This window comes from Pelodiscus sinensis, chromosome 4 (assembly GCF_049634645.1).
Source record: "Pelodiscus sinensis isolate JC-2024 chromosome 4, ASM4963464v1, whole genome shotgun sequence".
Classification (NCBI taxonomy): domain Eukaryota; kingdom Metazoa; phylum Chordata; order Testudines; family Trionychidae; genus Pelodiscus; species Pelodiscus sinensis.
The window spans coordinates 75,426,853-75,451,504 of NC_134714.1; the positions used below are offsets into that span (position 1 = coordinate 75,426,853).

The 24,652-nt window shown below is 44.3% G+C and overlaps 1 protein-coding gene across 2 annotated transcripts in view; it reads left to right on the plus strand.

Moving 5' to 3' along the window:
* The window catches only part of PDHX (pyruvate dehydrogenase complex component X), a 103,911-nt gene that overhangs the window by 10,515 nt on the left and 68,744 nt on the right, over positions 1 to 24,652 (plus strand). Inside the window, exons 2-3 of one of the 2 annotated variants that reach the window (XM_075927468.1) lie at positions 3,814 to 3,897; positions 20,682 to 20,782. In XM_075927468.1, the coding sequence (XP_075783583.1) occupies positions 3,814 to 3,897; positions 20,682 to 20,782 (185 nt within the window). The remainder of the gene's footprint in view (positions 1 to 3,813; positions 3,898 to 20,681; positions 20,783 to 24,652) is intronic. The other variant, XM_075927469.1, reaches the window with a different exon arrangement.

The window sequence follows — 24,652 nt, forward strand, 5'->3', positions numbered from 1 at the left end:
AGGCACTTAACTCGAGTCCACTGCAGCTTTTCCACTTGGACAGAGTGCTTGCTGTATCCATTTTAAGGTGGGTGAAACAGTAAGAAGCAGTGAACATAGAAGTTTTGACCAGTGCATTGGAATATAAAGTGCAGTGCAAATCACCAGGATATTTGAAATCCATTTTACATTAGTACTTACAAGTTTTACAGGAATACTACACAGATCTTATCAACATTGACTGTGCATCCTAGCAGTGTATATCAAAGTTCTTCTGCTTAGAGAGAGCGAGAGAGAGAGAGTGTGTCTTGTTAGTCTTTAAAGTGCTACATTGTCCTGCATTTTGCTTCAACTACCCCAGACTAACACGGCTACATTTCTATCACTATTCTCTGAAAACAGTTACATTAAATCTTATACCTGGAAGGAACCCTTAAAGTGGCACCAAAATGAGAGTGTTATATTGTCACTGATGGTTTCAAGTTAGCAATTGGTTTTGTGTTTTAAAATTTTTTTTAATTGATTCTCTACGCAGCACTTATTTCAAAATAAATTGCTATTCTGAAACGTCCCTTACTCCTCATGGAATGAGGTTTACAGGGACATCAGGCACCAGCAAACCAGGGGCACCCCCCAAAAATGAGATTTTTACGGTGTAGTATTGTTTTTATTTTGAATTACATTGGGGGGGGGGCACTATAATCTTTTCAGTGCTTGGGGCCTCTAAAGGTCTTAATCCGGCCATGAGCAAACCCGTTATATTTTGAAATAGGGGTGCGCTCAAAAGACATGGAATAGCTATAGTGTAGATGTAGCTTTAGTATCCCTGGAAATACCAGAGTTATCTTATTTAGAAGTTTAGACTAAGCTATAAAATAAACAAAACATGGCTAAGTGGATACCAGATGCTGTGGCTGGGGAAAATGTGGCAAAGTGAAATAAGGGGAGAAGCCTGAAGAAAGCAGAGTGCAGCCCTAAACTGCTTCATCTTATTTTAGCCATCAAAGGCATCACTTGGTTATTATAGTGTATAGATAGCAATGTTTTGTAGGTGTTCTTTGTCATAACTTTTTCTGGCCCTTCTGGAGCCTTGTCATGATGGGAAGATATCTCCTGGCCCTGCTTTTAGTTGTGTGTATTTGGCCAATGCCTGTTAGTGTAGTTGTTAAGTTAAAGAATACGGGTATGTATGCTTATATTTGTACTCTGGGATGTAGTCTGTATCAAGTGGCCTTTGGACTAATAAAGAAATGCTGTGGAAACTGAGTTGAGGTAAACCTCAATTAAAATTATTGGATGTTCATGAGATAAGAACTTTAAATCACATTATTCTTCTGACCAGGGCTCGCCAAGCAACGGCGAGCCCCGCTTGCCAGCCGCACGGTTCTGCGCTCTGAGCATGTGCCAATCGCTCTGCACTGGCTCTTCCAGGTTGTAATCTACTTGCCTCAGGAGTCGAGCCCTGCTTATGACCATGTTTATTCTCAGCCTTTCAGCTATGTTTTACTACAGTGTTTCTTAAACTTTTCAAGACCAAGGAACACCAAACAATTCTTTTTAATTAGGAATACCAAGCATTTTTTGTTGCGGGGGGGAGGGAAGGGAAAAGGGGGTTGGGAGGAAAGTAATTGAGCGTAAAAAAAAAAAAAGTGGCCATTTTTTACCTCTGTTGTTCTCTGCGGCACACCACTGACTGCCTTGCGGCACACCGGTGTTCCCCGGAACACAATTTAAGAAACACTGATTTACTAGTTAAGGCCACTATCTCAAAACAGACTATTAGAACTGTAACCAAGTTCTGTGTTTTATGGAAGCTTTCAAGTCATATTCAGTGATCATTTTTAATTGGGGGGAGGGGCATAATGGGTTAACACAGTGAAAATATTTGAGTAAACAATGCCATGCACCCCTATGCTGTGAGATGCACTATTTCACATATTCTGAAGGATGCACAGGGTTTGGCAAATTAGTACAGGTATTTTTCAGGACCACTGGACCAGCAGTGATTGGAGAGAAAGATTATCAGTCCATGTAGATAATACTGCTACAAAACAGCATTTGATCAGGAATAGCCTCTGAATTCATTTTAGCTTTTATAAAGTTAAATAATTTCTGTTCCAGAGCAAAGAGAGAGCTTTTTTGAGACTGATTTGGAACAAGAGAGAACTAATTAGGTAACAGAAGGCAGAAACAAATGTATCTATATTTCTGCATTGCAGACTTTCTGTGATTATGAACAATGTATTACTTAACTCAGTTTCACTGTTCATATGCTTTAGGAATCATGCTTTGGGGTCTGGATCTATGGAGACTTTTGGGGAATAAATAAACTCTTTGTGCACCTTTTATAATGGCTAGATCTGTATAGCCTGCAAGTGTACTAAATCTTTGTTGCAATATTTCCACTTTTCAGAAAAGGTCCATATTGTATCCGGAAAAAATGCATCTTGTTTTATCTCAGCTGTTGAATCTATTAGCAGGCTTCCATGAATATTTCTTTACGAGTGTAATAATTTTCTTTCAGTACTCTGTAGCACAATAATGAGCAAGTTCAGTTTTCTGAGATGCATTAACATTAATAGACTAGCCAATTAGCCCATCATAAGACGGGATTTTCACGTCTCTCCTCCAGGTCTGTCTTCTCTCCTGAGCCTCCAGTCTCTCGCTCCATGTCTCTCTCTCCTCCTCCTACTGCCTCCCCCCCCGCTCTCAGAGCTCTCCTCCGCCTCCTGTTTCTCTCTTTCTCTTCTCCTTCCCCTCCTGCCTCTCACTTGGGAGACTGCGGAGCCCAAATGGCTGTTTGGGCACCGTGCTCCCTGTGCTGCATGGGGAGTGTGGAACTCGAACGGTCACTTGCGCCACTTGCTCCCACATGGCGGCCCAGCTGAGCGGTGCAGAAGTCAGCCGAGCCCCATGGCGGGGATGAAGGGGGGCGAGGCGGTGACGTACACGGCCAGGGGGCGGGACCTGGAGCCACGGTCATGCCGCACGTCACCTGTGCTGCATGGGGACCACGGCGCATAAAACGGCCGCTTGCACTGCTTGCTCCCCCGCGGCGGCCCAGCTGAGCAGCACAGAAGTCAGCCGAACTCCACGGCAGGAGGCAAATGACGTGAGTCAAGCAACAGCACTGCCCAGAGGGAACAGCCAGGGAGGCAACAGCGTCGCCCAGAGGGAACAGCCAGCATTACAGAGTCACAGACGGGCTACTATATATATGATTACAGTAAAGGGGAGCAGATTTTTATTTATTTCCTTGGATTCTTTTCCATTCACTCATTTTTTGCTTTTAACTCCCATTTCTTTACTTTCTCAGGGATCTTAACTGTACTGAGGGTATGTCTACACTGCCACCCTAGTTCGAACTAGGGTGGCTAATGTAGGCATTCGAAGTTGCAAATGAAGCCTGGGATTTAAATATCCCGGGCTTCATTTGCATCTTGCCGGGCGCCGCCATTTTTAAATCCCCGTTAGTGCGGACTCCGTGCCCGCAGCTACACGCGGCACGGAGTAGGTAGTTCGAATTAGGCTCTCTACGGGGAGTAACGGTAGTTCGAATTAGAGAGCCTAATTCGAGCTACCTACTCCGTGCCATGTGTAGCCGCGGGCACGGAGTCCGCACTAACGGGGATTTAAAAATGGCGGCGCCCGGCAAGATGCAAATGAAGCCCGGGATATTTAAATCCCGGGCTTCATTTGCAACTTCGAATGCCTACATTAGCCACCCTAGTTCGAACTAGGGTGGCAGTGTAGACATACCCTGACTGTGTGATAAGTGAGTTATAGATAATTGTGTGAGGTTTTAATGGTTAATTTGCGTGTCTTGTTTTCTAGGTATTCCTGCTGTTAAAATACTCATGCCTGCACTGTCCCCTACAATGGAGGAAGGAAATATTGTGAAATGGTTAAAAAAGGAAGGTGAGACACAATTATCTAAAATCACAATTTTAGTGAGCTATGTATTGGTTGTCCAACTCGTGGACTATTTCAAGAGCAGGATCATTTATTGGGTGCCAGTTGTTCTCAAATACTCCATCCACAAATTGCTGCTACTTCATAATGTTTCTTCCTACTCTATACCAAGGTCAGACTCCATGGACTACTGGTTTACTGACCACAGTTTGAAAACTGTCTCTAAGCTACTCTCTGTTAACATATTTTGTATTTATCTAAATACACTCTTAACTCGCAAGTCAAGAATCATTTTTATAGTCTGCTTCTGAGGTTGTGTGGGTGGGTTTTAAAAAAAAAATCAGAAAAGGACAAGTCATACTGTAGATTTATTAATAATGTACAGACTGAGATTTTCATGAAATATCACAAATAGCTTTTGGAATGATTCACCAATATAGAAATTATCGGCAACTTCAGAGATATTGGGAATGTAAGAACAAAGATATTTCACAAGTTATGATGATTTGAGTTTAAATTGTGTTTCAGTAAAGAAACCTCTATATGTGATTGCTCATCAGTGTAATGTGAAACTTTATACCCCATTTTTGTTCCTCTACACTCATTAAGCTGAACATTTCATAGAATCATAGAACTGGAAGAGATCTCAGGAGGTCATCAAGTCCAGCCCCCTCCCCAAGGCAGGACCAATCCCAACTAAATCAACCCAGCCAGGGCTTTGTCAAGCCGAGACTTAAACGCCTCTAGGGATGGAGATTCCACCACCTCCCTAGGTAACCCATTCCAGTGCTTCACCACCGTCCTAGTGAAATAGTTTTTCCTAATATCCAACCTAAACCTCCCCCACTGTAACTTGAAATCATTGCTGCTTGTTTTGCCATCCGTCAGTACTGTCACTACTGTGAACAGCCTTTCTCTATCCTCTTCGGAACATTCCTTCAGGAAGCTGAAGGCTGCTATCAAATCCCCCCTCACTCTTCTCTTCTGCAGACTAAAACAAACCCAGTTTCCTCAGTTTCGCCTCATAGGTCATGTGCTTCAGCCCCCTAATCATTTTGGTCACCTTCCACTGGACCCTCTCCAATGTGTCCGCATCCTTTCTATCGGGGGGGGCCCAGAACTGGACACAATACTCCAGGGCTACGTCTACACTGGCATGATTTTCCAGAAATGCTTTTAACGGAAAAGTTTTTCGTTAAAAGCATTTTCGGAAAAGCGCGTCTATATTGGCAGGACGCTTTTCTGGAAAAGCACTTTTTCTGGATAAGCGTCCGTGGCCAATCTAGACGTGCTTTTCCGCAAAAAAAGCCCCGATCGTCATTTTCGCGATCGGGGCTTTTTTGTGGAAAACACTGCTGTGCTGTCTACACTGGCCCTTTTCCAGAACAGTTTTCCGGAAAAAGACTTTTGCCCGAACGGGAGCAGCATAGTTTTTCCGGAAAAGCACTGATGATTTTACATTAGATCGTCAGTGCTTTTCGGGAAATTCAAGCGGCCAGTGTAGACAGCTGGCAAGTTTTTCCGGAAAAGCGGCTGATTTTCCGGAATAACTTGCCATTGTGTAGACAGCCCAGATGTGGCCTCACCAGAGCCAAATAAAGGGGAATAATCACTTCTCTGGATCTGCTGGCAATGCTTCTCCTAATGCAACCTAATATGCCATTAGCCTTCTTGGCTACAAGGGCACACTGTTGACTCACATCCAGCTTCTCATCCACTGTAATCCCCAGGTCCTTTTCTGCTGAACTGCTACTTAGCCGTTCAGTCCCCAGCCTGTAACAATGCTTGGGATTCTTTCGTCCCAAGTGCAGGACTCTGCACTTGTCTTAGTTGAACCTCATCAGATTTCTTTTGACCCAATCCTCTCATCTGTCCAGGTCACTCTGGAGGCTATCCCTGCCCTCCAGTGTATCTACTTCTCCCCCTATCTTAGTGTCATTTGCAAACTTGCTGAGGGTGCAATCCATCTCCTCATCCAGGTCATCAATAAAGATGTTGAAGAAAACCAGTCCAAGAACCGATCCTTGCGGTGCTCTGTGAGAAACCGACCGCCAACCTGACATCGAGCCACTGATCACTCTCTGTTGGATAAAAAGCTGGCTAGACTGTCGGACCAATCTTACAGTCCATTTATCCAATCCATACTCCCTTTAACTTGCTGGCAAGAATATTGTGGGAGACCGTATCAAAAGCTTTGCTAAAGTCAAGGTATATCACATCCACTGACTTTCCCATATCCACAGAGCTAGTTACCTCATCATAGAAGCTAATCAGATTTGTCAGGCTTTGTTTACAGAGTTTTGTTGATGCATAGCCACCACTGTAATTAAACTGCTGTTGCATGTCCACACTAAGCTTCTTGTGTTGATAGAGTGCATCCATAAGAGCTCATCCACAATAGCAGCACAAGAGCAGTGTACTGTGGAAAGCTATCCAATTATGCAACTAGCTGCAAGATGCTTTGGGATGGGTTTGATGTGTCTCCTGTACAGACTTCATGCTGCGGACTGCTTTGCTGGATGCCTTCTCAGCTGAGAGGAGGAAGGGAGAGAGGGAGGGGGGATTTTACTTTGACTGGTGCTTAAAGGGACAGAGAAGAGTTGATGGGGACGTGGGCTAGGCTCACTCTATTGAATTGCTGCTAGGTTCCCTCCTCTGATCACACCTCTTAACCTGAGCAGGAGCTGTATCTGCAGCACAGAACAAGTTCCAGCAATGCCCAATGGGTCAGGCTGCTTCCTTTCCCCAGACATCCATAAGAGACTACATGTGGGGGAGGAGATCTCCCACAGCGCCTCCAGTCTGTGCATGCTCTCCAGATACAGCAGTGGAAGCAGGTGGAAATTCTCCGTGTAGCTCCCTAGCCCTGTCAGTAAGGAAGGAAATCTCCAGCAGTTCAACAATCTTTGCAGGATGGGGAGGTAGCTTTCACAGAGTTCCAGGAGAAACCAACACTGGGATTCAAGTAGGGGTGTTAGCTACTGGGTCATAGAACGGTCGACTAACTGCATGAATTCTTAGTGGTTAGTCAACATTTCTGTAGTTCCTGAGGGCTGGGCCAGCAGCCAGTGCAGTCTGACCACACTTCCAGGGAACCCTCTGCCACCCTGCACAGCTGCTTTTGTATCAGAGGCAGCAATGCAGGGTGCCAGGTGGGAGCCATTCTGTGAGGGGAGCTAGTTTAAAAACGAGCTCCCTGTGCAGACCGGCTGCTTTATGCCTCATGCTGTTGCCTCTGATACAGGAGGCTGCTGCAGACGGGGAATGCAAATAGTCGACTAGATTAACTGGTAAGTCTAGGCTTATTGGTTAGTCAACTACTCACTTACATCTCTAGACTCCAGTGATCACAAACAGTGTCACAGCTGATCACATTTCTCCAGCAGGGAGAAGGGCCATTGCAATGACCATGCAGAGTGAGTGAGGGTCTGGACAGCCAGCTCTTACATAAGCTCCTTTGAGCACTAGAAGGCATACTGATCACATAGACTACTGTGCCATTTGCTAAAAGTGCCTTCTCCTCCTGCCCCATTACCTTTGGGGTACTGCTGCCCCTTCCCATGCTATTGGCTCCTGTCTTCTGCTGCCTCTCACTCACTTATCCCTCAATTTTTGCTACCCTTCTCCCTGCTTCTTTTGATATAATTTTCATACTTCCTGCTGCTGCCTCTGTCCCTGCCCTTTCACCCGTTTGCTGTTGCTTCCTCTAACTCTTTGTTCCCTCCTCCATCAATTTTCCGCTGCTTCCTCCTGGTGCTGCTACCTCCTCTGGCCATTGTTTCCTCTCGTCTGGACTGCCCTGTGATCTTATTCAGGAAGGCTGCTGGTATTCAGTGGTGGGCGGGAGGAGCTAAACTGGAATGGTCTATCCTGTGGCAAGTGGTGGATCTGGCCAGCAAAAAGGTATTTCTGTGACTACATCTCTCCCTCCTCCCCCCCACACCCTCAGGAGGAGAGGTGAGGCTGCTTGCATGGATTGCCCCCTGTGCATTCAGCAGGGAGTTCCGGCGCATATGTGGGAGGATTAAAACAAATTGGCTAACCAGCTACCCAGGGGATTTGGGGCTAGTGCCTGGCAGCACTGAGGAGAAGGTGCTGCTTTGGTCTGGAGTGCAGATGGAGTTAGGCAACTTCCCAAACCACCCCATTGCAAGGCTTGTGGTCAAGCAAACTCCATCAAGCCATATGGTACACCCACCAACACAGGCTTTTCCCTTGGGCTCCAGCTTCCCACAGCCATTCAGGGGTAGGGTTGCCAGATGGTCTTCCAAAACATACCGGAAAGCTGGTCTTTTTTGGTCGAGCAAAAAAAAAAAAAAAAAAAAAAAAGGAACGTAGGATAAGTGGCGATTGCAACCCTACCAGTATTGGCACTGGGAGCCTGTGATTGCGCAGAAGGCTTGCAGGAAGGGACTCCCAGACACTCCCTCTGCCCCTGCCAGGTTTCTGCACAATCACAGGCTCCCAGGGGCGATTGCGGCCCCGCCTCCCAGCCTGGGAGTCCCACCTGGAAGGTGGGGCCGCGATCACTGCTCTGGGCACTTCAGAAGCCTCGCCGGAGTTGGGGCAGTGGCTGGGAGTGCCAGCCGCTCGCTCCACCCCCGCTAGGCTTCTGAAGTGCCCAGAACAGTGATCGTAGCCCTGCCTCCTAGCTGGGACTCCCAGGCTGGGAGGCAGGGCCGCAATCTCTGCTGGGAGCCTGTGATTGCGCAGAAGCTGGGCGGGGGGAGTGTCTGGGAGTCCGCCCCCACCAGGCTCCCAGACGCTTCCCCTGCCCACACCAGGCTTCCATCTGGTGCGCAGCCAGAAAAATCAGAGAATACTAGACATTGCATATGTCCAGTAGTCTCTGATTTTTTTTAAACCGGACAAAGAGCACAAATACTGGACTGTCCAGTAGAATACCGGACACCTGGCAACCCTATGCAGGGTTTTACTCAGCACCCTGACCTGCACCCCACACTCTGCTCCAGCCTGGCCCAGAGCTCATGCCTCCTGTCCCAGCCCAGGATCTGCCTGCCTTTCTATGGTCCTAATGCTGGGCAGAGCAGGAGTCATTGTTGAATGTTTTTGAATCCATGACTTACTCTGAGTTCTCCTGTCCCCAAACATGCAGGGAAAGAAGATCATCCCCTTCCCTGTAGTCTTGGCAGGAGTGCCTTTGCTGCTTTTGGAAAGTGCAGCTATTTGACTCCTCCATGCTCAACAATTTCAAAGTTTCCCCAGGCTTTAGAAAGGGGAGGGATGCATGCCTGTGTAGTTGATTGCAGGGTAGCAGAGTTCAAAATGGGAAGCAGAGAGGTTGTGGTGTGCATTGTAGAATGCCCACCATAGCGAGCAGAGAGGTCGTGTAGAGTGACATAATGAATGCTTTGTTGATCTAACTTGCATGCAAAAAGCACTTCTTGTTAAAGTGGCTTTATTTTGTTGGCAAAGCAGGAGTGTTTTGTTGGTGGAAGAGCATTGTAACATGAAAACCTCCACTAGCTTGTGGACAAAAGTTGCCATTTGCTGACAAAACTGTGTACTGTAGACAAGGCTTCATTCTCTTGATTGATATCTTTTGACCTTTCATGCTATAGACTTGATTGATGTATTTCCCTAGAGGTGCTAAGTACTTGCAGCTTTTTTTAAATTGCATTTATATTAGTGGGTGCTCAGCACCTTTGAAAATCAGGCTGCATGGCTTTTGGCTTCATGGCTTTTGGGGACAATATTTGTGTTAGATTTGCAGCTGCCTATAATTACGAATAGTATATTTTATATGGTTCTACCTGGTTATTGCAAGGAGTTTCATTGTGTGACTGTTACAGACTTAAGTAACTGCAGGTAGGAAGAAAGTCATAGCCCAAATAGTATTTATCAACAAAAACTGAATGAACAGTTCTGGAGCCATTTGCTGTGACCTGTTGGATAAACTCAACAGGCTTCTCTAAGGAATGTCTCCTCCCTGAGGGAGAAAAGGGCAATCAAAGAGTCTTTAAACACATAGTTACATTCTTAAGGGATGACTTAGGCAGATGCTGTTGGGGAGCAGATGTACATCTGGCCTCCAGAGGGTTGGGAGAATGGGATAAAATATACTTGCCTAACCCTTCAAATAAGAACAAGGAATTCTGTGGCACCTTAGAGACTAACAAAGATATATGGTATCATGAGCTTTTGTGGGTAAGTTCCACTTCATCGGATGAGTTGCAGAGCACATAATGGCATCCAAGATTTTTATTTTTTACACACACACACTCATGCGCGGTTATACAAACAATGTAATCTACTTGCCCACGGTGAGTAGATTACACCCTGGAAGAGCCAGCGCAAAACCGCGCGGCTGGAGAGCAGGGCTCGCTGCCGTTCGGCGAGCCGTGTGTGTGTGTGTGTGTGTGTGTGTGTGTATGTATGTGTGTGTGTATATATATATATATATATATATATAAATAAAAATGTATACAGGCAGTCCCCGGGTTACGTACAAGATAGGGACTGTAGGTTTATTCTTAAGTTGAATTTGTATGTAAGTCGGAACTGGCGTCCAGATTCAACCGCTGCTGAAACTGACCAGCGGCTGACTACAGGAAGCCCGAGGAAGAGTTGCTCTGCCCTGGGCTTCCTGGAATCAGCCGCTGATCAGTTTCAACAGCGGCTGAATCTGGACGCCTGGGACAGAGCAGCTGGGGCGCTGCCGGGTAGGTCCCCGCAGCGCCGCACCTCAGCGCTGCGGGGACCAACCCGGCAGCACCCCAGCTGCTCTACCCCAGGTGTCCCCAAGTCAGCCGCTGCTGAAACTGATCAGCAGCGGCTGAATCAGGACGCCTGGGGCAGAGCAGCTGGGGTGCTGCCGGGTTGGTCCAGTAGCGCCGAGGAGCGGTGCTGCGGGACCAACCCAGCAGCGCCCCAGCTGCTCTACCTCAGGCGTCGCGAGAAAAGCCTGGTCTGCTGGTGGGGGGGGGGCGTGCGCGTTGCATCTGGGTGGTCCCGTCGCCCGAGTCCTCCGGGGCAAGAAAAGCCCCGTTCTTAACTACGGATCCGACATAAGTTGGATCCGCGTAAGTCGGGGACTGCCTGTATGTAAAATAAACAACAGAAGTAGTACCTGTCAATTGTAGGCCCCGTGTTAATGAAGCTAATTAAGTGGACTGGATGTCTCCTGTTCACAGTTTATGTGAAAATGTGGATGTCAAAGGCAGGGGAATTGGCTTTGCAGTGTGTTAACCAGTTAATATCTTTATTCAAGCTCAGAGTAACAGTGTCAAAATTTGTAGATGAATTTGAGGTCTGCAGTCTTTCTTTATAATGGGTGGTGAAATTGCTATGTAGAAGAATTGTTACTTTTAAATACATGGTTGAGTGAGCAGGTAGGATATTAGCATATTACATTTTGAAGAACTAATATGCTAAGCTGTCTTCTGGAACTTTCACTGAACTCTGCATCCATATAGAATATTACTGTGTGGCAAGCTGGTGAATAGTCACTTGCTTATAGACAAGCCTGAGATAGTTATGTGTAACAATAAACTGGTGTTATTGTTTACAAAATTATTTCTCCTGTTATGCTCTGATCCTATTTTTAGGATTAAACAGACCTTTGTTTTAAAAAAGTTGTTTGTGGTCACTGTATGTATTGTTGGTTGTAGCTCCCAAAGGGAAAAACTGCAGGAAGACCTGTTAAGAATAATTAGAGGCGGCACATACAATGCTGTGTCTAGTCTACATCCCTTTTTTGATGGAGACATAAACTAGACACACCGAAATTGTAGATGAAGCGGGGATTTAAATATCTTGTGCTTCATTTGCATAATTGCGTCATGATGCTCTTTCACAAAAGCGCCATTTTGAAAGTAAAATCGTGATCTACACGTGGTTCTTTCGAAAACGGCAGGCTTTTTCAAAAGGTCCTGTAAACCTCATTTTTTGAGGAGTACAGGATATTTCGAAAAACACTGCCATTTTTGAAAGAACCATGTCTAGACCACGGTTTTACTTCAGAAATGGCGCTTTTGCAAAAGAGCAGCATGACGCAATTATGCAAAAGCGCCATTTCTGAAGTAAAACCGTGGTCTAGACATGGTTCTTTCAAAAATGGCAGTGTTTTTCGAAATATCCTGTACTCCTCAAAAAATGAGGTTTACAGGACCTTTCGAAAAAGCCTGCCGTTTTTGAAAGAACCACGTGTAGATCACGATTTTACTTTCAAAATGGCGCTTCTGTGAAAGAGCATCATGATGCTATTATGCAAATAAAGCACGAGATATTTAAATCCCCACTTCATTTGGAATTTCAACGTGTCTAATTTATGTTTAGTCTAGACACAGTGCAAGGCTGTAGCCTAGGGCCCTAGTTCTAAGAATGGGAAAGTCACATGTTTCATCCCAGAGGATCAAGGCTTGCCTTCACTCAGAGAGAAAAACTAGAGCAGTGTCCAAAGTGCAACTAGCTCTGAACTGTGATAAAGGTACAGGCTATTAGTTATGAATTATTATGCTTCTTTCTGCTACTAAATTATGAAAGACAAGAAACTGTTATCATGGGTATTCAGAGCTGACATTTTATTAATTAAATGACAGTCTATTCTTAAAACTAATGAAAACTGAATAAATTTAAGTTGTCTAGATGTATCTCTAAATCTGGACAGACTAATTTCCAAAAACCTTTAACTTTGCATGAATAGATACTTTGGATCCTCATTCATCTCTTGTTCTCTGAGGTCTGTCACATGAAAAGTAATTGACCTTTATTAGAACGTGGTGGCACTACTAGATGAATGACCTCTGCAGTATGTGTCTTCACATGCTTGAGCTGTAGATGAGGGTACTTTAGTTACGTAGAACCAGTGACTCTCCTGATTGAGCCTCACTCTGTCATCATTTAGGAGGTCTCAGGGGGTAGCTATGTTAGTCTGTAACTTTCAAAACAACAAGCAGTCGTGTGGCACCTTAGACCCTAACCGAAATATATCATAACTTTTGTGGGCAAAACCCACTTCTTCAGATGAGCCTGAGTGAAGAAAAAAGGGGGAATATCAGAATTATAACGGAAAAAGAGGGGAGAGGAAAGAAAAAAAAAAGTACCTGTAAATAGTAGTTCAGGTGCTAATTAGGTTAATTGAGTGGGCTGAAAGTGTCTCATAGTTAGCTTTAGATGTCAATGACAGTGTTAAATGTAAGTGAGACAGGTTTTATAATGGGCCATAGCTGAGCACCATAGCCAGCTGGCCGGGCAGCCACTTCTCTTTTCTCCAGCCCGGCTGCCCTGCGCTCAGCCCAGGGAGGCTGTGTCTAGCTCCAGCTGTGCTGGAGCAAGCTTCCCAGGCTGAGTGCAGGGCAGCCGGGCGGGAGCAAAGAGAAGTGGCTTCCCAGCCAGCTGGCCATCGTGCTCAGCCAGGGTGCACCATGCTCCACGTGGGCAGGTGCAGAGGGGAAGCCGCCGATCAGCTGGAGTATGGTTCAGCCTCCTCCAGGCTGAAGGCCACAGCCAGTTGGCCAACCAGCTTCTCTGCACCAGCCCACTTGGAGCTTGGTGCACCCTGGCTGAGCACCATAGCCAGCTGGCCAGGAAGCCGCTTCTCTTCGCTCCCGCCCGGCTGCCCTGCGCTCAGCCCGGGAAGCTTGCTGTTAGTGTTAGTATCCCAACACTGTCCAGCCTGGAGCCCCCTCCCCTAGCCAGTGTCCCCTTCTCCACCTCCTCCTGCATCTAGATTTCCTCCCAGAGCTTGCACCTCTCACCCCTTCCCACACCCAAATCCCTCATTCCCACCCCAGAGACTACACATCCTGTCTCAACACAGCAAGGTTCCAGCTAGACTGCAGGAGTTTTTCAAGATTCTGGAGATATCCCAGAAAAACTCTTCTGCATTTTAGTGGAAGAGCAAACAGGCCCTATATTCCTCTTTCCACAAGGAATAAGGTGGCTTCCAAAAGAAGGTGGTTTTTTTTTTTCTGACATTTGGTCCAGTCTAGACAGGCCACATGTTGGAAAAACCTCTTCCTACAGATTTTTTTTTTTTTTTTTTAAGCAGCAGTATAAGGATTGGGGATAGCAAGTGATGGAGAGGAGGAGAATAGAGAGGGTGGGGCTTCAAGGAAGGGGCGGGGCGGTAGATCTTGGCTTGGTCTGTCATTTAAAAAGTGATCTTGGGTGTAAAAAGGTTGGAGACCACTGCCCTACAGGTTTACGTGTGTTACCATTCCTGATATCTGACTTATGTCCATTTATCCTTTGCATAGAGACTGTCCAGTTTGGCCAATATACATGGCAGAGGGGTAATGCTGGCACTTGATGGCATAGATCACAATAGAGCTGTGGTGTCCAATACACAAGAAACATGTGGCCATTTGGCAGGTTGAGTGTGTGACGGACCATCCCCGCCCTCTCCCCCCTCCCCCCCGTGGCTTATGAAATGGACTCATGGACATGAATACAGGCAGTCCCCGAGTTACGCGGATCCGACTTATGTCGGATCCGCAGTTACGAACGGGGCTTTTCTCGCCCCGGAGGACAGGAGCGGCGGGACGCCCAGATGAGCCGCGGTCCGCCGCCCCCGTCCTCCGGGGCGAGAAAAGCTGCTCCCCGTCTCCCTGCTCTGCAGGGAGACGGGGAGCAAAGCCTTGGAGCACGCCCGCAGCGGGACAGCCCGGGCGCACCTGGGCTGTCCCGCTGCGGGCATGCTCCGCGGCTTTGCTCCCTGTCTCCCTGCAGACCAGGGAGACAGGGAGCAAAGCCTTGGAGCACACGGGCAGCGGGACAGCCCAGGCGCGCTTGGGCTGTCCCGCTGCAGGCATGCTCTGCGGCTTTGCTCCCCGTCTCCCTGGTCTGACCAGCAGACCAGGGAGACGGGGAGCAAAGCCATGGAGCACACCAGCAGTGGGACAGCCCAGGCACGCCTGGACTGTCCCGCTGCCCACGTGCTCCAAGGTTTTGCTCCCCGTCTCCCTGCAGACCAGGGAGACGGAGCAAAGCTGTGGAGGACTTGTACGGTCCCGCCATCGCAGTCTCCCTGGTCTGCTGGGGGAGGGGGAGCGGTGCAGCTAGTGCCCTCCCCCACCCCCCAGCAGACCAGGCTTTTCTTGCCTACCCCTGGGGTAGAGCAGCTGGGGGCTGCCGGGTTGGTCCCGCAGCGCCGCTCCGGACCAACCCGGCAGCACCCCAGCTGCTGGTCAGTTTCAGCAGCGGCTGAATCAGGACGCCTGGGGCAGAGCAGCTGGGGTGCTGCTGGGTTGCTCTAGTAGCACCGAGGAGCTGCGCTACTGGAGTAACCCAGCAGCACCCCAGCTGCTCTGCCCCAGGCATCCCCAAGTCAGCCGCTGCTGAAACTGACCAGCGGCTGACTACAGAAAGCCTGAGGCAGAGTTGCTCTGCCCCGGGCTTCCTGGAATCAGCCGCTGATCAGTTTCTGCAGCAGCTGACTTGGGGACGCCTGGGTTTCTTAAATTGAATCTGTTTGTAAGTCAGAACTGGCATCCAGATTCAGCCGCGGTTGAAACTGATCAGTTTCAGCAGCGGCTGATGCCAGTTCCGACTTACATTCAGATTCAACTTAAGAACAAACCGACAGTCCCTATCTTGTACATAACCCGGGGAGTGCCTGTATACATAACATACATATGCGGGGTTCCTACATATCCTCCTAGAGGCTCTTGAAATAGATCACTTCCTGTATTTGTATGTGCTTCAAGTTGGCAGGAGCCCTGCTGCCAACATTGATCAGGGCCCATTCTAGCAGAGATCAAGCTTCGTCGTATGCCTATCTCACACATGTCCTGATCAAGGATATCTGCTGAGTAGTGATGTGATCGTCAGGGTATGCTTTCACATCACACTATGCCATCAGGCAGCAAACTAGGGAGAATGCTGTGTTCAGCAAGACTGTACTGCAGTCTGCATGTCCTTAACTCCTACCCACCTCTGCAGACACTACTTGCAGTCACGTCTGTTGAATGGACATGAGGAAGCACTCAAAGAAGAAAAGACAGTTGCCTTTTCCATAACTGCTGTACTTTGAGATGTGTTGCTCACATCTATTCAGCTTCCCACCCTCCTCCCCTCTGTAGGAATTCCTGCAAGAAGGAACTGAAAAGGGAGGGCACGGGGAGTGTTCTATATTGTGTGTAATATGCACACCACTCCAGGGGATGCTGAGACTCTGGCGCCTATGGGTACTGCTGAGGGAAAAACTTCTAGTACCAAAGTGTGTGGCAGGTGCGCACACACCTATGTTGAATGGACATGAGCAGCATATCTCCAAAAACACCAGTTATGGAACAAGTAACTGTCTTTTTTTACAAACATTAACTCTCACAGTAACACATTTGGGAGTTAGGTAGGTATAATTATGCCCATTTCACTGATGGATAAATTGAAGCTCCATGAGGTTTAATGACTTGCAGATAAACAATGACAACAGCATCAGAAATTGCCTTTCTGTAAGGCCTGGCCTGCATCTAAAACTTAGGTTGATCTAGCTATGTTCCTTCAGGAATGCGAAAGTCACATAACAAAGGCATAGTTAAACTGACCTAAACCCCGGTATAGACCTCAGTAGGTTTGTGTGGCAGTTCTTCCACTGATCTAGTCACTGCCTCTCAAAGGGATAGATTTACTATAGCAACGGAAAACTCCTTCTGTTGCAGTAAGTATATGTCTACTGAGGATGTAATAGGATTACCATTTACACAGTTAACCAATAAGCCTTGGTTTATTGGTTACTGTCAACATTTACATGTAAGCTGCTTCTCTGCTCCCAGGGATCTGGCTGCCCCTAGCCCCTCACCACTGGCTCTATCATTGGGTGCAGGGCAGAAGCTGGCACGTACTGGGAGCCTGGAGCTTTTAAGCCAGTTCCCAGCATGCACCGACTCCCAGGGAGCCAGCTGCCACTCTGTGCTGTGAGTGCATGAACTGTGTAACAGTTGAAATTTTCAGTGGCTACACAGTTACCCAATTACCCGCTTTTTAACATCCCTAATGTCTACACTGCAGTGCTACAGTGATGCTGTGCCCCTCATTATGTCTACGCTACGCATACTAAACTAACAATGAGTTTATGCTAACCATGAGACAATATTCCATAGCAGTTTAGGTGCTTACTTTTGAATATTGTGTGTCTATAGATTAAAATATAAAATCTTTTAAACCCTCTATATACAACTGTTATTCTTCATTATAAGTGTGTTATGCCAATTCCTCCATGTGTGCTACACATAGCTATCTCAATCCCTATTGTGCTTCCCTTGATAAGTAACTGAAAATCATCTGTGCATATTAATTACTGTACTCTTAATTGAAGGTTGGACTAGAGAAATTATTCTAACATTTTAATTACAATGACACATTTCCATTTAAAAAAATGTGACTGATACATGGGCTCATTTAACTCATCTTTGATAATAATTAGTTCTAAACGTCTTTTTGGACAGTCTGGAAAATAGCAGTGTAGTGAGGGTTGAAATAAATGGTAGGTAGATATGTTTTATTTTTTTAAGGGGGGGAAGTGGGGTAATGCTTCTAAATTTATCACCATTACAGGATTCTCATAAATGACTCATCCTGCAATGACATGAGATATCTATGGTTGAATGGTACTAGTAGAAATATAATCTTACTGATCTTGTGTATGAAAAAAATTACTTGGTAACATGTTTCAATGTAAATGGAAAGATACAAGATTGGAAATGTAAATTTGTTATGTTGCATGTGGAAAGTGTGGGTCCCTTCCCCCCATGTAACCAGCAGGGGTCACTAAAATACTACTCTGGTTATCGTTCCTGCTCTGTCAGTGTAAATTTGTTTTTGCAGTTGCCCTACAGAGACAAATTATTTCACTTCAGCGGGAGAAAACATCTTGTATTTAAGAGACAGACTCATTATTTTCCCCCTTATTGTCAATAGTTTTCTATTGGTTTGTATGAAGTCCTTTGCTTAAAATAAAACTGCTTTTTATTCTAAAGGTATTTATTATGTATGAATTTAGTATTGGTGAAAGGAGACAGATTGACAGCCCTAGAGACTAAAATCCTCTGATTATCCTGGGCTAGGCAAATAGAATTGGCAGCATCAGTTGATACTTATCCATATGTGTTCTAGAAGGACCATCTCTAGGGTCTGAGAGAAGGGAGTTCTCAATTGTTAATCCTTGTGCATCAAAGGATCCAACTCGTGACTTATGATTACTTATGACTACTGTCCACTAGTAATTGGTCTGACATTACCATCTTACTGCATCTAGGCTACTGAACCTCTGTTTGATATGACACAGCTTAAATTTGGAGGAGAATTCTAGTGTAGTAATCACTCTAATATAAGGACCTGTGTCTGAGTGGTTGGTCCATATCTGCAAAAACAACAAGCATCCTGTGGCACCTTACAGACTAATAGATACAAGGAACTAACTACTAAAAACACAGGTTTTCAAAATGTCTGAATAATAAATATGACTATTAGTCACACACAAATGGCCGTCTGAACAATTTGGAGTTCCAGCTTTTCTGTTGGCAAGCATTGCGAATCAGAATTGTCAGCAAAGCACTCCAGTTCTTTCCAGTGCGAAAGCTGATCTTTTCAGCGGTACTTGGCATCGATTTGGACACCTGCTAAGATGTATCATGAATTTGGCATCCCCTGCTGGGAAGTATCACACTCCCATTCATTGAACTGAGTTTCTGAACCAGTGACAGGGATTTCTAAAGGCTATATTGCAACATGCTTCTAAAAATAGACATGACATCAAATCTTCTGCCACTAACTGCTGCTATAGTGGGGCCAAGAGGGAGAAAAATCTGGAATTTCATGGAGAGTCCCAGTGCAGGGGAATCCCCAAGCACCTTGGAAGGATTAGATGTCCCCTAGGGTAAGAAGCATATAAAGAGGATGAGGACACTGCTGTGCTTTGGCAGTTCTCTACCGCTGGAGCTATGGGTGTAAAAACCTGTAATAAGTGAGGGCCTGGACTAGCCACTAGCTGGCCTCAGTCTAATGATACGAGACACAAAGATGTTACTTATCCCCTCAATATTTCCTGGGCATGCATTGGAACAGCTAAGCACACGCCCCCTTTTTTTTTTTTAAAGTAAATACCTATTTAGTTCTCTACAGTATTCTAAATTCTAATAAACCACATGAATTAGTCTTCTCAGAGAACTAAAACGTTGTGAGTTAAAGATGAAGAGCTTGGTAGTAGGGATCTGAATGTTTAACCAGTAAACCTTAACCCCATTAAGGGTAAGGCTAACTTGTGGGGGTTGAAGCAGCTCCCTCCCCCCCCCGGCCAAAGGCAGGGGGCTGTTCTAGCCCTATGGGGGGCCTGCCACAGACAGGGGCTGCTTCAGCTGGGGTGCACTGGCCTGACACAGTCTAGCAGCAGGTAGGGTGAAGCAGCCCTCCTCCCCTCTCTTTAATCAGTTAACTAGTTAAATAATATGCTTAACCAATTAAATGGGATTTTACATTTCTACATGGTGGTTCCCCTGGGCCATCCTGTCCCTAATGCTGTTGCAATTGAATGTGTCCTAATGTCGATTAAAAAAATAATGAAGTGCTAAGTTCCTTGTATATATTTGAGTGGACAAAGAAATTGGCCATCTTTTTTTCCCCTTAGAGTTCCCACAAGGGAACCTTGTGGAAGTGTTTATTTGATTGAGGCTTGAATATAGCTGCTGTTTACCACAAAGGTCATCCAAACCCTACAGCAGCTCTTTTTTTTTTTTCTTTCCCCCCCAATCCATTTTCAAGTAATCACAATGAAAGAAATAAGACAAAGATGTGCAAGTCACATACACAAATAGAAATCATAGGTGTCAAACTAATTTTTCTGGTGTTTAAGTGCTTCAGAAAGCAAAAGTGGAAATTAAAATTAGACATATAATGTCACTTTATTTACTGTGCTGAGGAAAAGTACATTTTAATTGAAGTACAGAACCTACAAACCTGATACATAAATGTACTTTTTGTTCAGTGCTGTTTAAGGAAAATCATATTGTATGTACTTTAAAGCCCAAGCATTCTGGATCTTCTCTGTTTCCCATTGTCATCTTATTTAATGGCAGGCATCCAGTCATTATTCATCTGACAGAACAATGCAGGCTCATAGGCTTGTTATCATGTAGTAGCAGGCATGTAAGTGCTTAAAAGAGAGGAAAACATAATATAACATGGTCTCATCTGTAGACCTGTATAGTCCACCCCACCCCAGCTGAATATTTTTCATTTCTTAAAAATGTATTTATATGTATTTATAGATCTGTAATGTAAAGATCTGTAATTTTATATATTTGTAGATCTGTCCATGACAGGAGACAGCTCCATGTTTAATTATTTGCTATAAATTCAAAATAACACTTGTTTATATAATATTATATATCATTTGCTTATGTGCATAAACACACACACACAATATTGTCTTATATGTAATTTTAAGACAATGTTCCTTGTTACTAGTGTTATATTAAGATACTTACATCACCATTTTCACCAGTGGCTAGCAGTTGCTGCCAAAGGCTGGACATAAGGATTTCAGAGTTACCTTCTTGACATTATGAGCTAAGATAAGTCACTTCAGTATTCTGTCTGTCTGTCAATACTCACCACAAACATGGGTGGATAATGACATTAACACGATAAGAAAAGCAGCAATTTTTATCCAGAAGTTTTTAAGTACAATATTATTTACTGCATTTTAATTATCCTTACAATACTGGAAAACTGGTAGCTAGATGCATGCTTCAAAGGACAATTCATTATGTCTCCATTTTACCAAGGGTTAAGTAGTTCTACTGTATTTTAAATCTTGTCTTGTTTTGCAGGTGAAACTGTAAATGCAGGAGATGCATTATGTGAAATTGAAACAGACAAAGCAGTGGTAACTATGGAGTCCAGTGATGATGGCATATTGGCTAAAATCATGGTAGGTTTCACTGTCTTTAGCAAATTGAGGTGTTTTGTCATGGGGTGATGTCATATCTCATGTTAGTTCAAAATTACTTTCATATTAACTTTAGTCTTTATTTCTTGTCAACTGATTTTAAGAATAATACACCAACACACTCTTAGGGAATCACTTTTATATTCGTAAATGTAAAAGTGCTGCACTATTAGTTATAGCTAAAAATTACACTTTTATCTGAGGATAACTTAAGGTTTATACATTTTGCGGCCTATAACTTATTTCCATTAAATATTAAAATGTTAACTAATGTTAGTTAATTAGAATTTAGAACATAAACCTAAGAACGGCCATACTGGCTCAGACCAAAGGTCCACCTAGCCCAGTATCCTGTCTGCTGACAGTGGCCAATACCACATGCCCCAGAGGGAGGGATCACAACAACAGGTAATCCTCACGTGATCCCTCCCCTGTCACCCACCTCCAGAGAAACAGAGGCTAGGGATACCATTCCTACCTATGCTGGGTAATAGCCATTGATGGACCTAACCTCCATGAATCTATCTAGCTCTTTTTTGAACCCTGTTAAAGTTTTAGCCTTCACAGCATCCCCTGGCAAGGAGTTCCACAGGTTGACTGTGCGCCGAGTGAATAAACATTTCCTTTTGCTTGTTTTAAACCTGCTGCCTATTAATTTCATTTGGTGACCCCCTAGTTCTTTTATTGTGGGAATAAGTAAATAACTTTTCCTTATTCACTTTTTCCATACCAGTCATGATTTTATAGGCCTCTATCGTATCCCCCCTTAGTCTCCTCTTTTCTAATCTGAAAAGTCTAAGTCTTTTTAATCTCTCTTCATATGGGACCCATTCCAAACCCCTAATCATCTCTGTTGCCCTTTTCTGAACCTGTTCCAATGCCAATATATCTTTTTTGAGATGAGGTGACCACATCTGTACATAGTATTCAAGATGTGGGCATACCGTGGATTTATACAGGGGCAGTAAGATATTCTGTGTCTTATTTTCTATCCCTTTCTTAATTCCTAGCATCCTATTTGCCTTTTTGACTCCTAACATTCTATTTGCTTTTTTGACTGTCGCTGCACTGAATGTTTTCAGAGAACTATCCACAATGACTCCAAGATCTCTCTCTTGAGTAGTTGTAGCCAAATGAGTCCCCATCATATATGCATTACTTTACATTTATCGCCATTAAATTTCATTTACCATTTTGTTGCCCAATCATTTAGTTTGGTGAGATCTTTTTGAAGCTCTTCACAGTCTGCTTTGGTCTTAACTATCTTGAGCAGTTTAGTATCATCTGCAAATTTTGCCACCTCACTGTTTACCCCTTTCTCTAGATCATTTATAAATAAGTTGAATAGGATGGGTCCCAGGACAGACCCTTGGGAAACCCCACTAGTTACCTCTCTCCACTCAGAAAAGTGACTATATATTCATACCCTTTTTTTCCTGTCTTTGAACCAGTTATCAATCCATGAAAGGATTTACCTCTTGAACCAGATCCTGCTCACCATTTAGGACTAACCTCCATGAAATTATCTAGCTTCTCTTTAAACTCTGTTATAGTCCTAGCCTTCACAGCCTCCTCTGGCAAGGAGTTCCACAGGTTGACTACACGCTGTGTGAAGAACTTTCTTTTGTTAGTTTTAAGCCTGCAACCCATTCATTTCATTTGGTGTCCTCTAGTTCTTCTATTATGGGAACTAATAAATAACTTTTCTTTATTTGCCCTCTCCACACCACTCATGCTTTTATAGACCTCTATCATATCCCCCCTCAGTCTCCTCTTTTCTAAACTTAAAAGTCCAAGTCGTTTTAACCTCTCTTCATATGGGACCCGTTCCAAACCCCTAATCATTTTAGTTGCCCTTTTCTGAACCCTTTCCAAGGCCAAAATATCTTTTTTGAGGTGAGGAGACCACATCTGTTCAAAGTATTCAAGATGTGGGCATCCCATAGTTTTATACAGGGGCAGTAAGATATTCTGTGTCTTATTTTCTATCCCTTTCTTAATTCCTAGCATCCTGTTTGCCTTTTTGACCGCTGCTGCACACTGTGTGGAAGTTTTCAGAGAACTATCCACAATAACTCCAAGATCTCTTTCCTGATTTGTAATGGCTAAACTAGACCCCATTATACTGTACGTATAGTTGGAGTTATTTTTCCCAATGTGCATTACTTTACACTTTCATTTGCTATTTTGTTGCCCAGTCACTCAGTTTGGTGGATCTTTTTGGAGTCCCTCACAATCTGCTTCTGTCTTGACTATCCTAAACAGTTTGGTATCATCCGCAAACTTTACCACCTCACTGCTTACCCCTTTTTCCAGATCATTTATTAATAAGTTGAACAGGACTGGTCCCAGGACTGACCATTGGGGTACACCACTAGTTACCCCTCTCCATTCTGAAAATTTACCATTTATTCCTACCCTTTGTTTCCTGTCTTTTAGCCAGTTCTCAATCCATGAAAGGACCTTCCCTCTTATCCCATGGCAATGTAATTTACACAAGAGCCTTTGGTGAGGGACCTTGTTAAAGGCTTTCTGAAAATCTAAGTATACTATATCTACTGCTTCTTTTACCTGGTTGTTAAGCCACAGTGGTTCTCTTTTGGTTCTCTTACTGTGTTTTTTAATTTGGGGTATAAATTTAAGTTGAGCCTCTATTATGGTGTCTTTGAAAAGTTTCCATGCAGCTTGCAGAGATTTTACTTTTGTCACTGTACTTTTTAATTTCTGTTTAACTCACTTCCTCATTTTTGTGTAGTTCCTCTTTCTGAAATTAAATGCCACCGTGTTGGGCTGCTGAGGTGTTTTTCCCATCACAGAGATGTTAAATTTTATTATATTATGGTTACTATTTCCAAGCGGTCCAGTTATATTTACCTCTTGACCCAGATCCTGCTCACCATTTAGGACTAAATCAAGAATAGCCTCTCTACTTGTGGGTTCCAGAACCAGCTGCTCCAAGAAGCAGTCATTTAAAGTATCAAGAAATTTTATCTCTACATCCTCTCCAGAGGTGACGTGTACCTAGTCAGTATGGGGATAGTTGAAATCCCCCACTGAGAGTTTTTTAATTTAATTTTAATAGCCTCTGTAATCTCCCTTAGCATTTCATAGTTACTAGCACTGTCCTGATAACGTGGTCAATAACATATCCCTACTGCTATATTCTTATTATTGGAGCATGGAGTAACTATCCATGGAGATTCTATGAAATATTTTGGCTCATTTATGATATTTACTTCATTTGATTCTACATTTTCTTTCATGTATAGGGCCACTTCTCCACCAGAACGACCTGTTCTGTCCTGCCGATATATTTTGTATCCTTGTATGACTGTGTCCCATTGATTGTCCTCATTCCAAACTTCTGTCATTTATATCATATCAATATCCTTGTTTAAAACTGGGCACTCTAGTTCATCCATTTTACTATTTAGACGTGTAGCATTTGTGTATAAGTGCTTTAATCATTTGTCAATATTTATCTTTCTGCCATTTCTTGATGAGTTAGATTCTTTTTCATTTGATCGTGTCTCATCTGATGTGACCCACACTTCCATCTTCTCCTCTTGACTAGAACATAGAGCACCTCTATTAATAGAACCTCCCCTAATAGATGTCTCTGTCCAAACCATGTGCTCCTCCACACCTGTCGCTTTTCCCTCAGTCCTTAGTTTAAAAACTGTTCTAAAACCTTTTTAATGTTAAGTGCAAATAATGCCTAATTATTTTTTCACTGTCTACCTGATGAAGCTTTCAATATTACTATGGGAGACAAGATATTGGACTAGATGGTTCATGGGTCTGATCCAGTACAGCAATTCCTATATTTTAAAATCTATTTTTTTAAAAAGA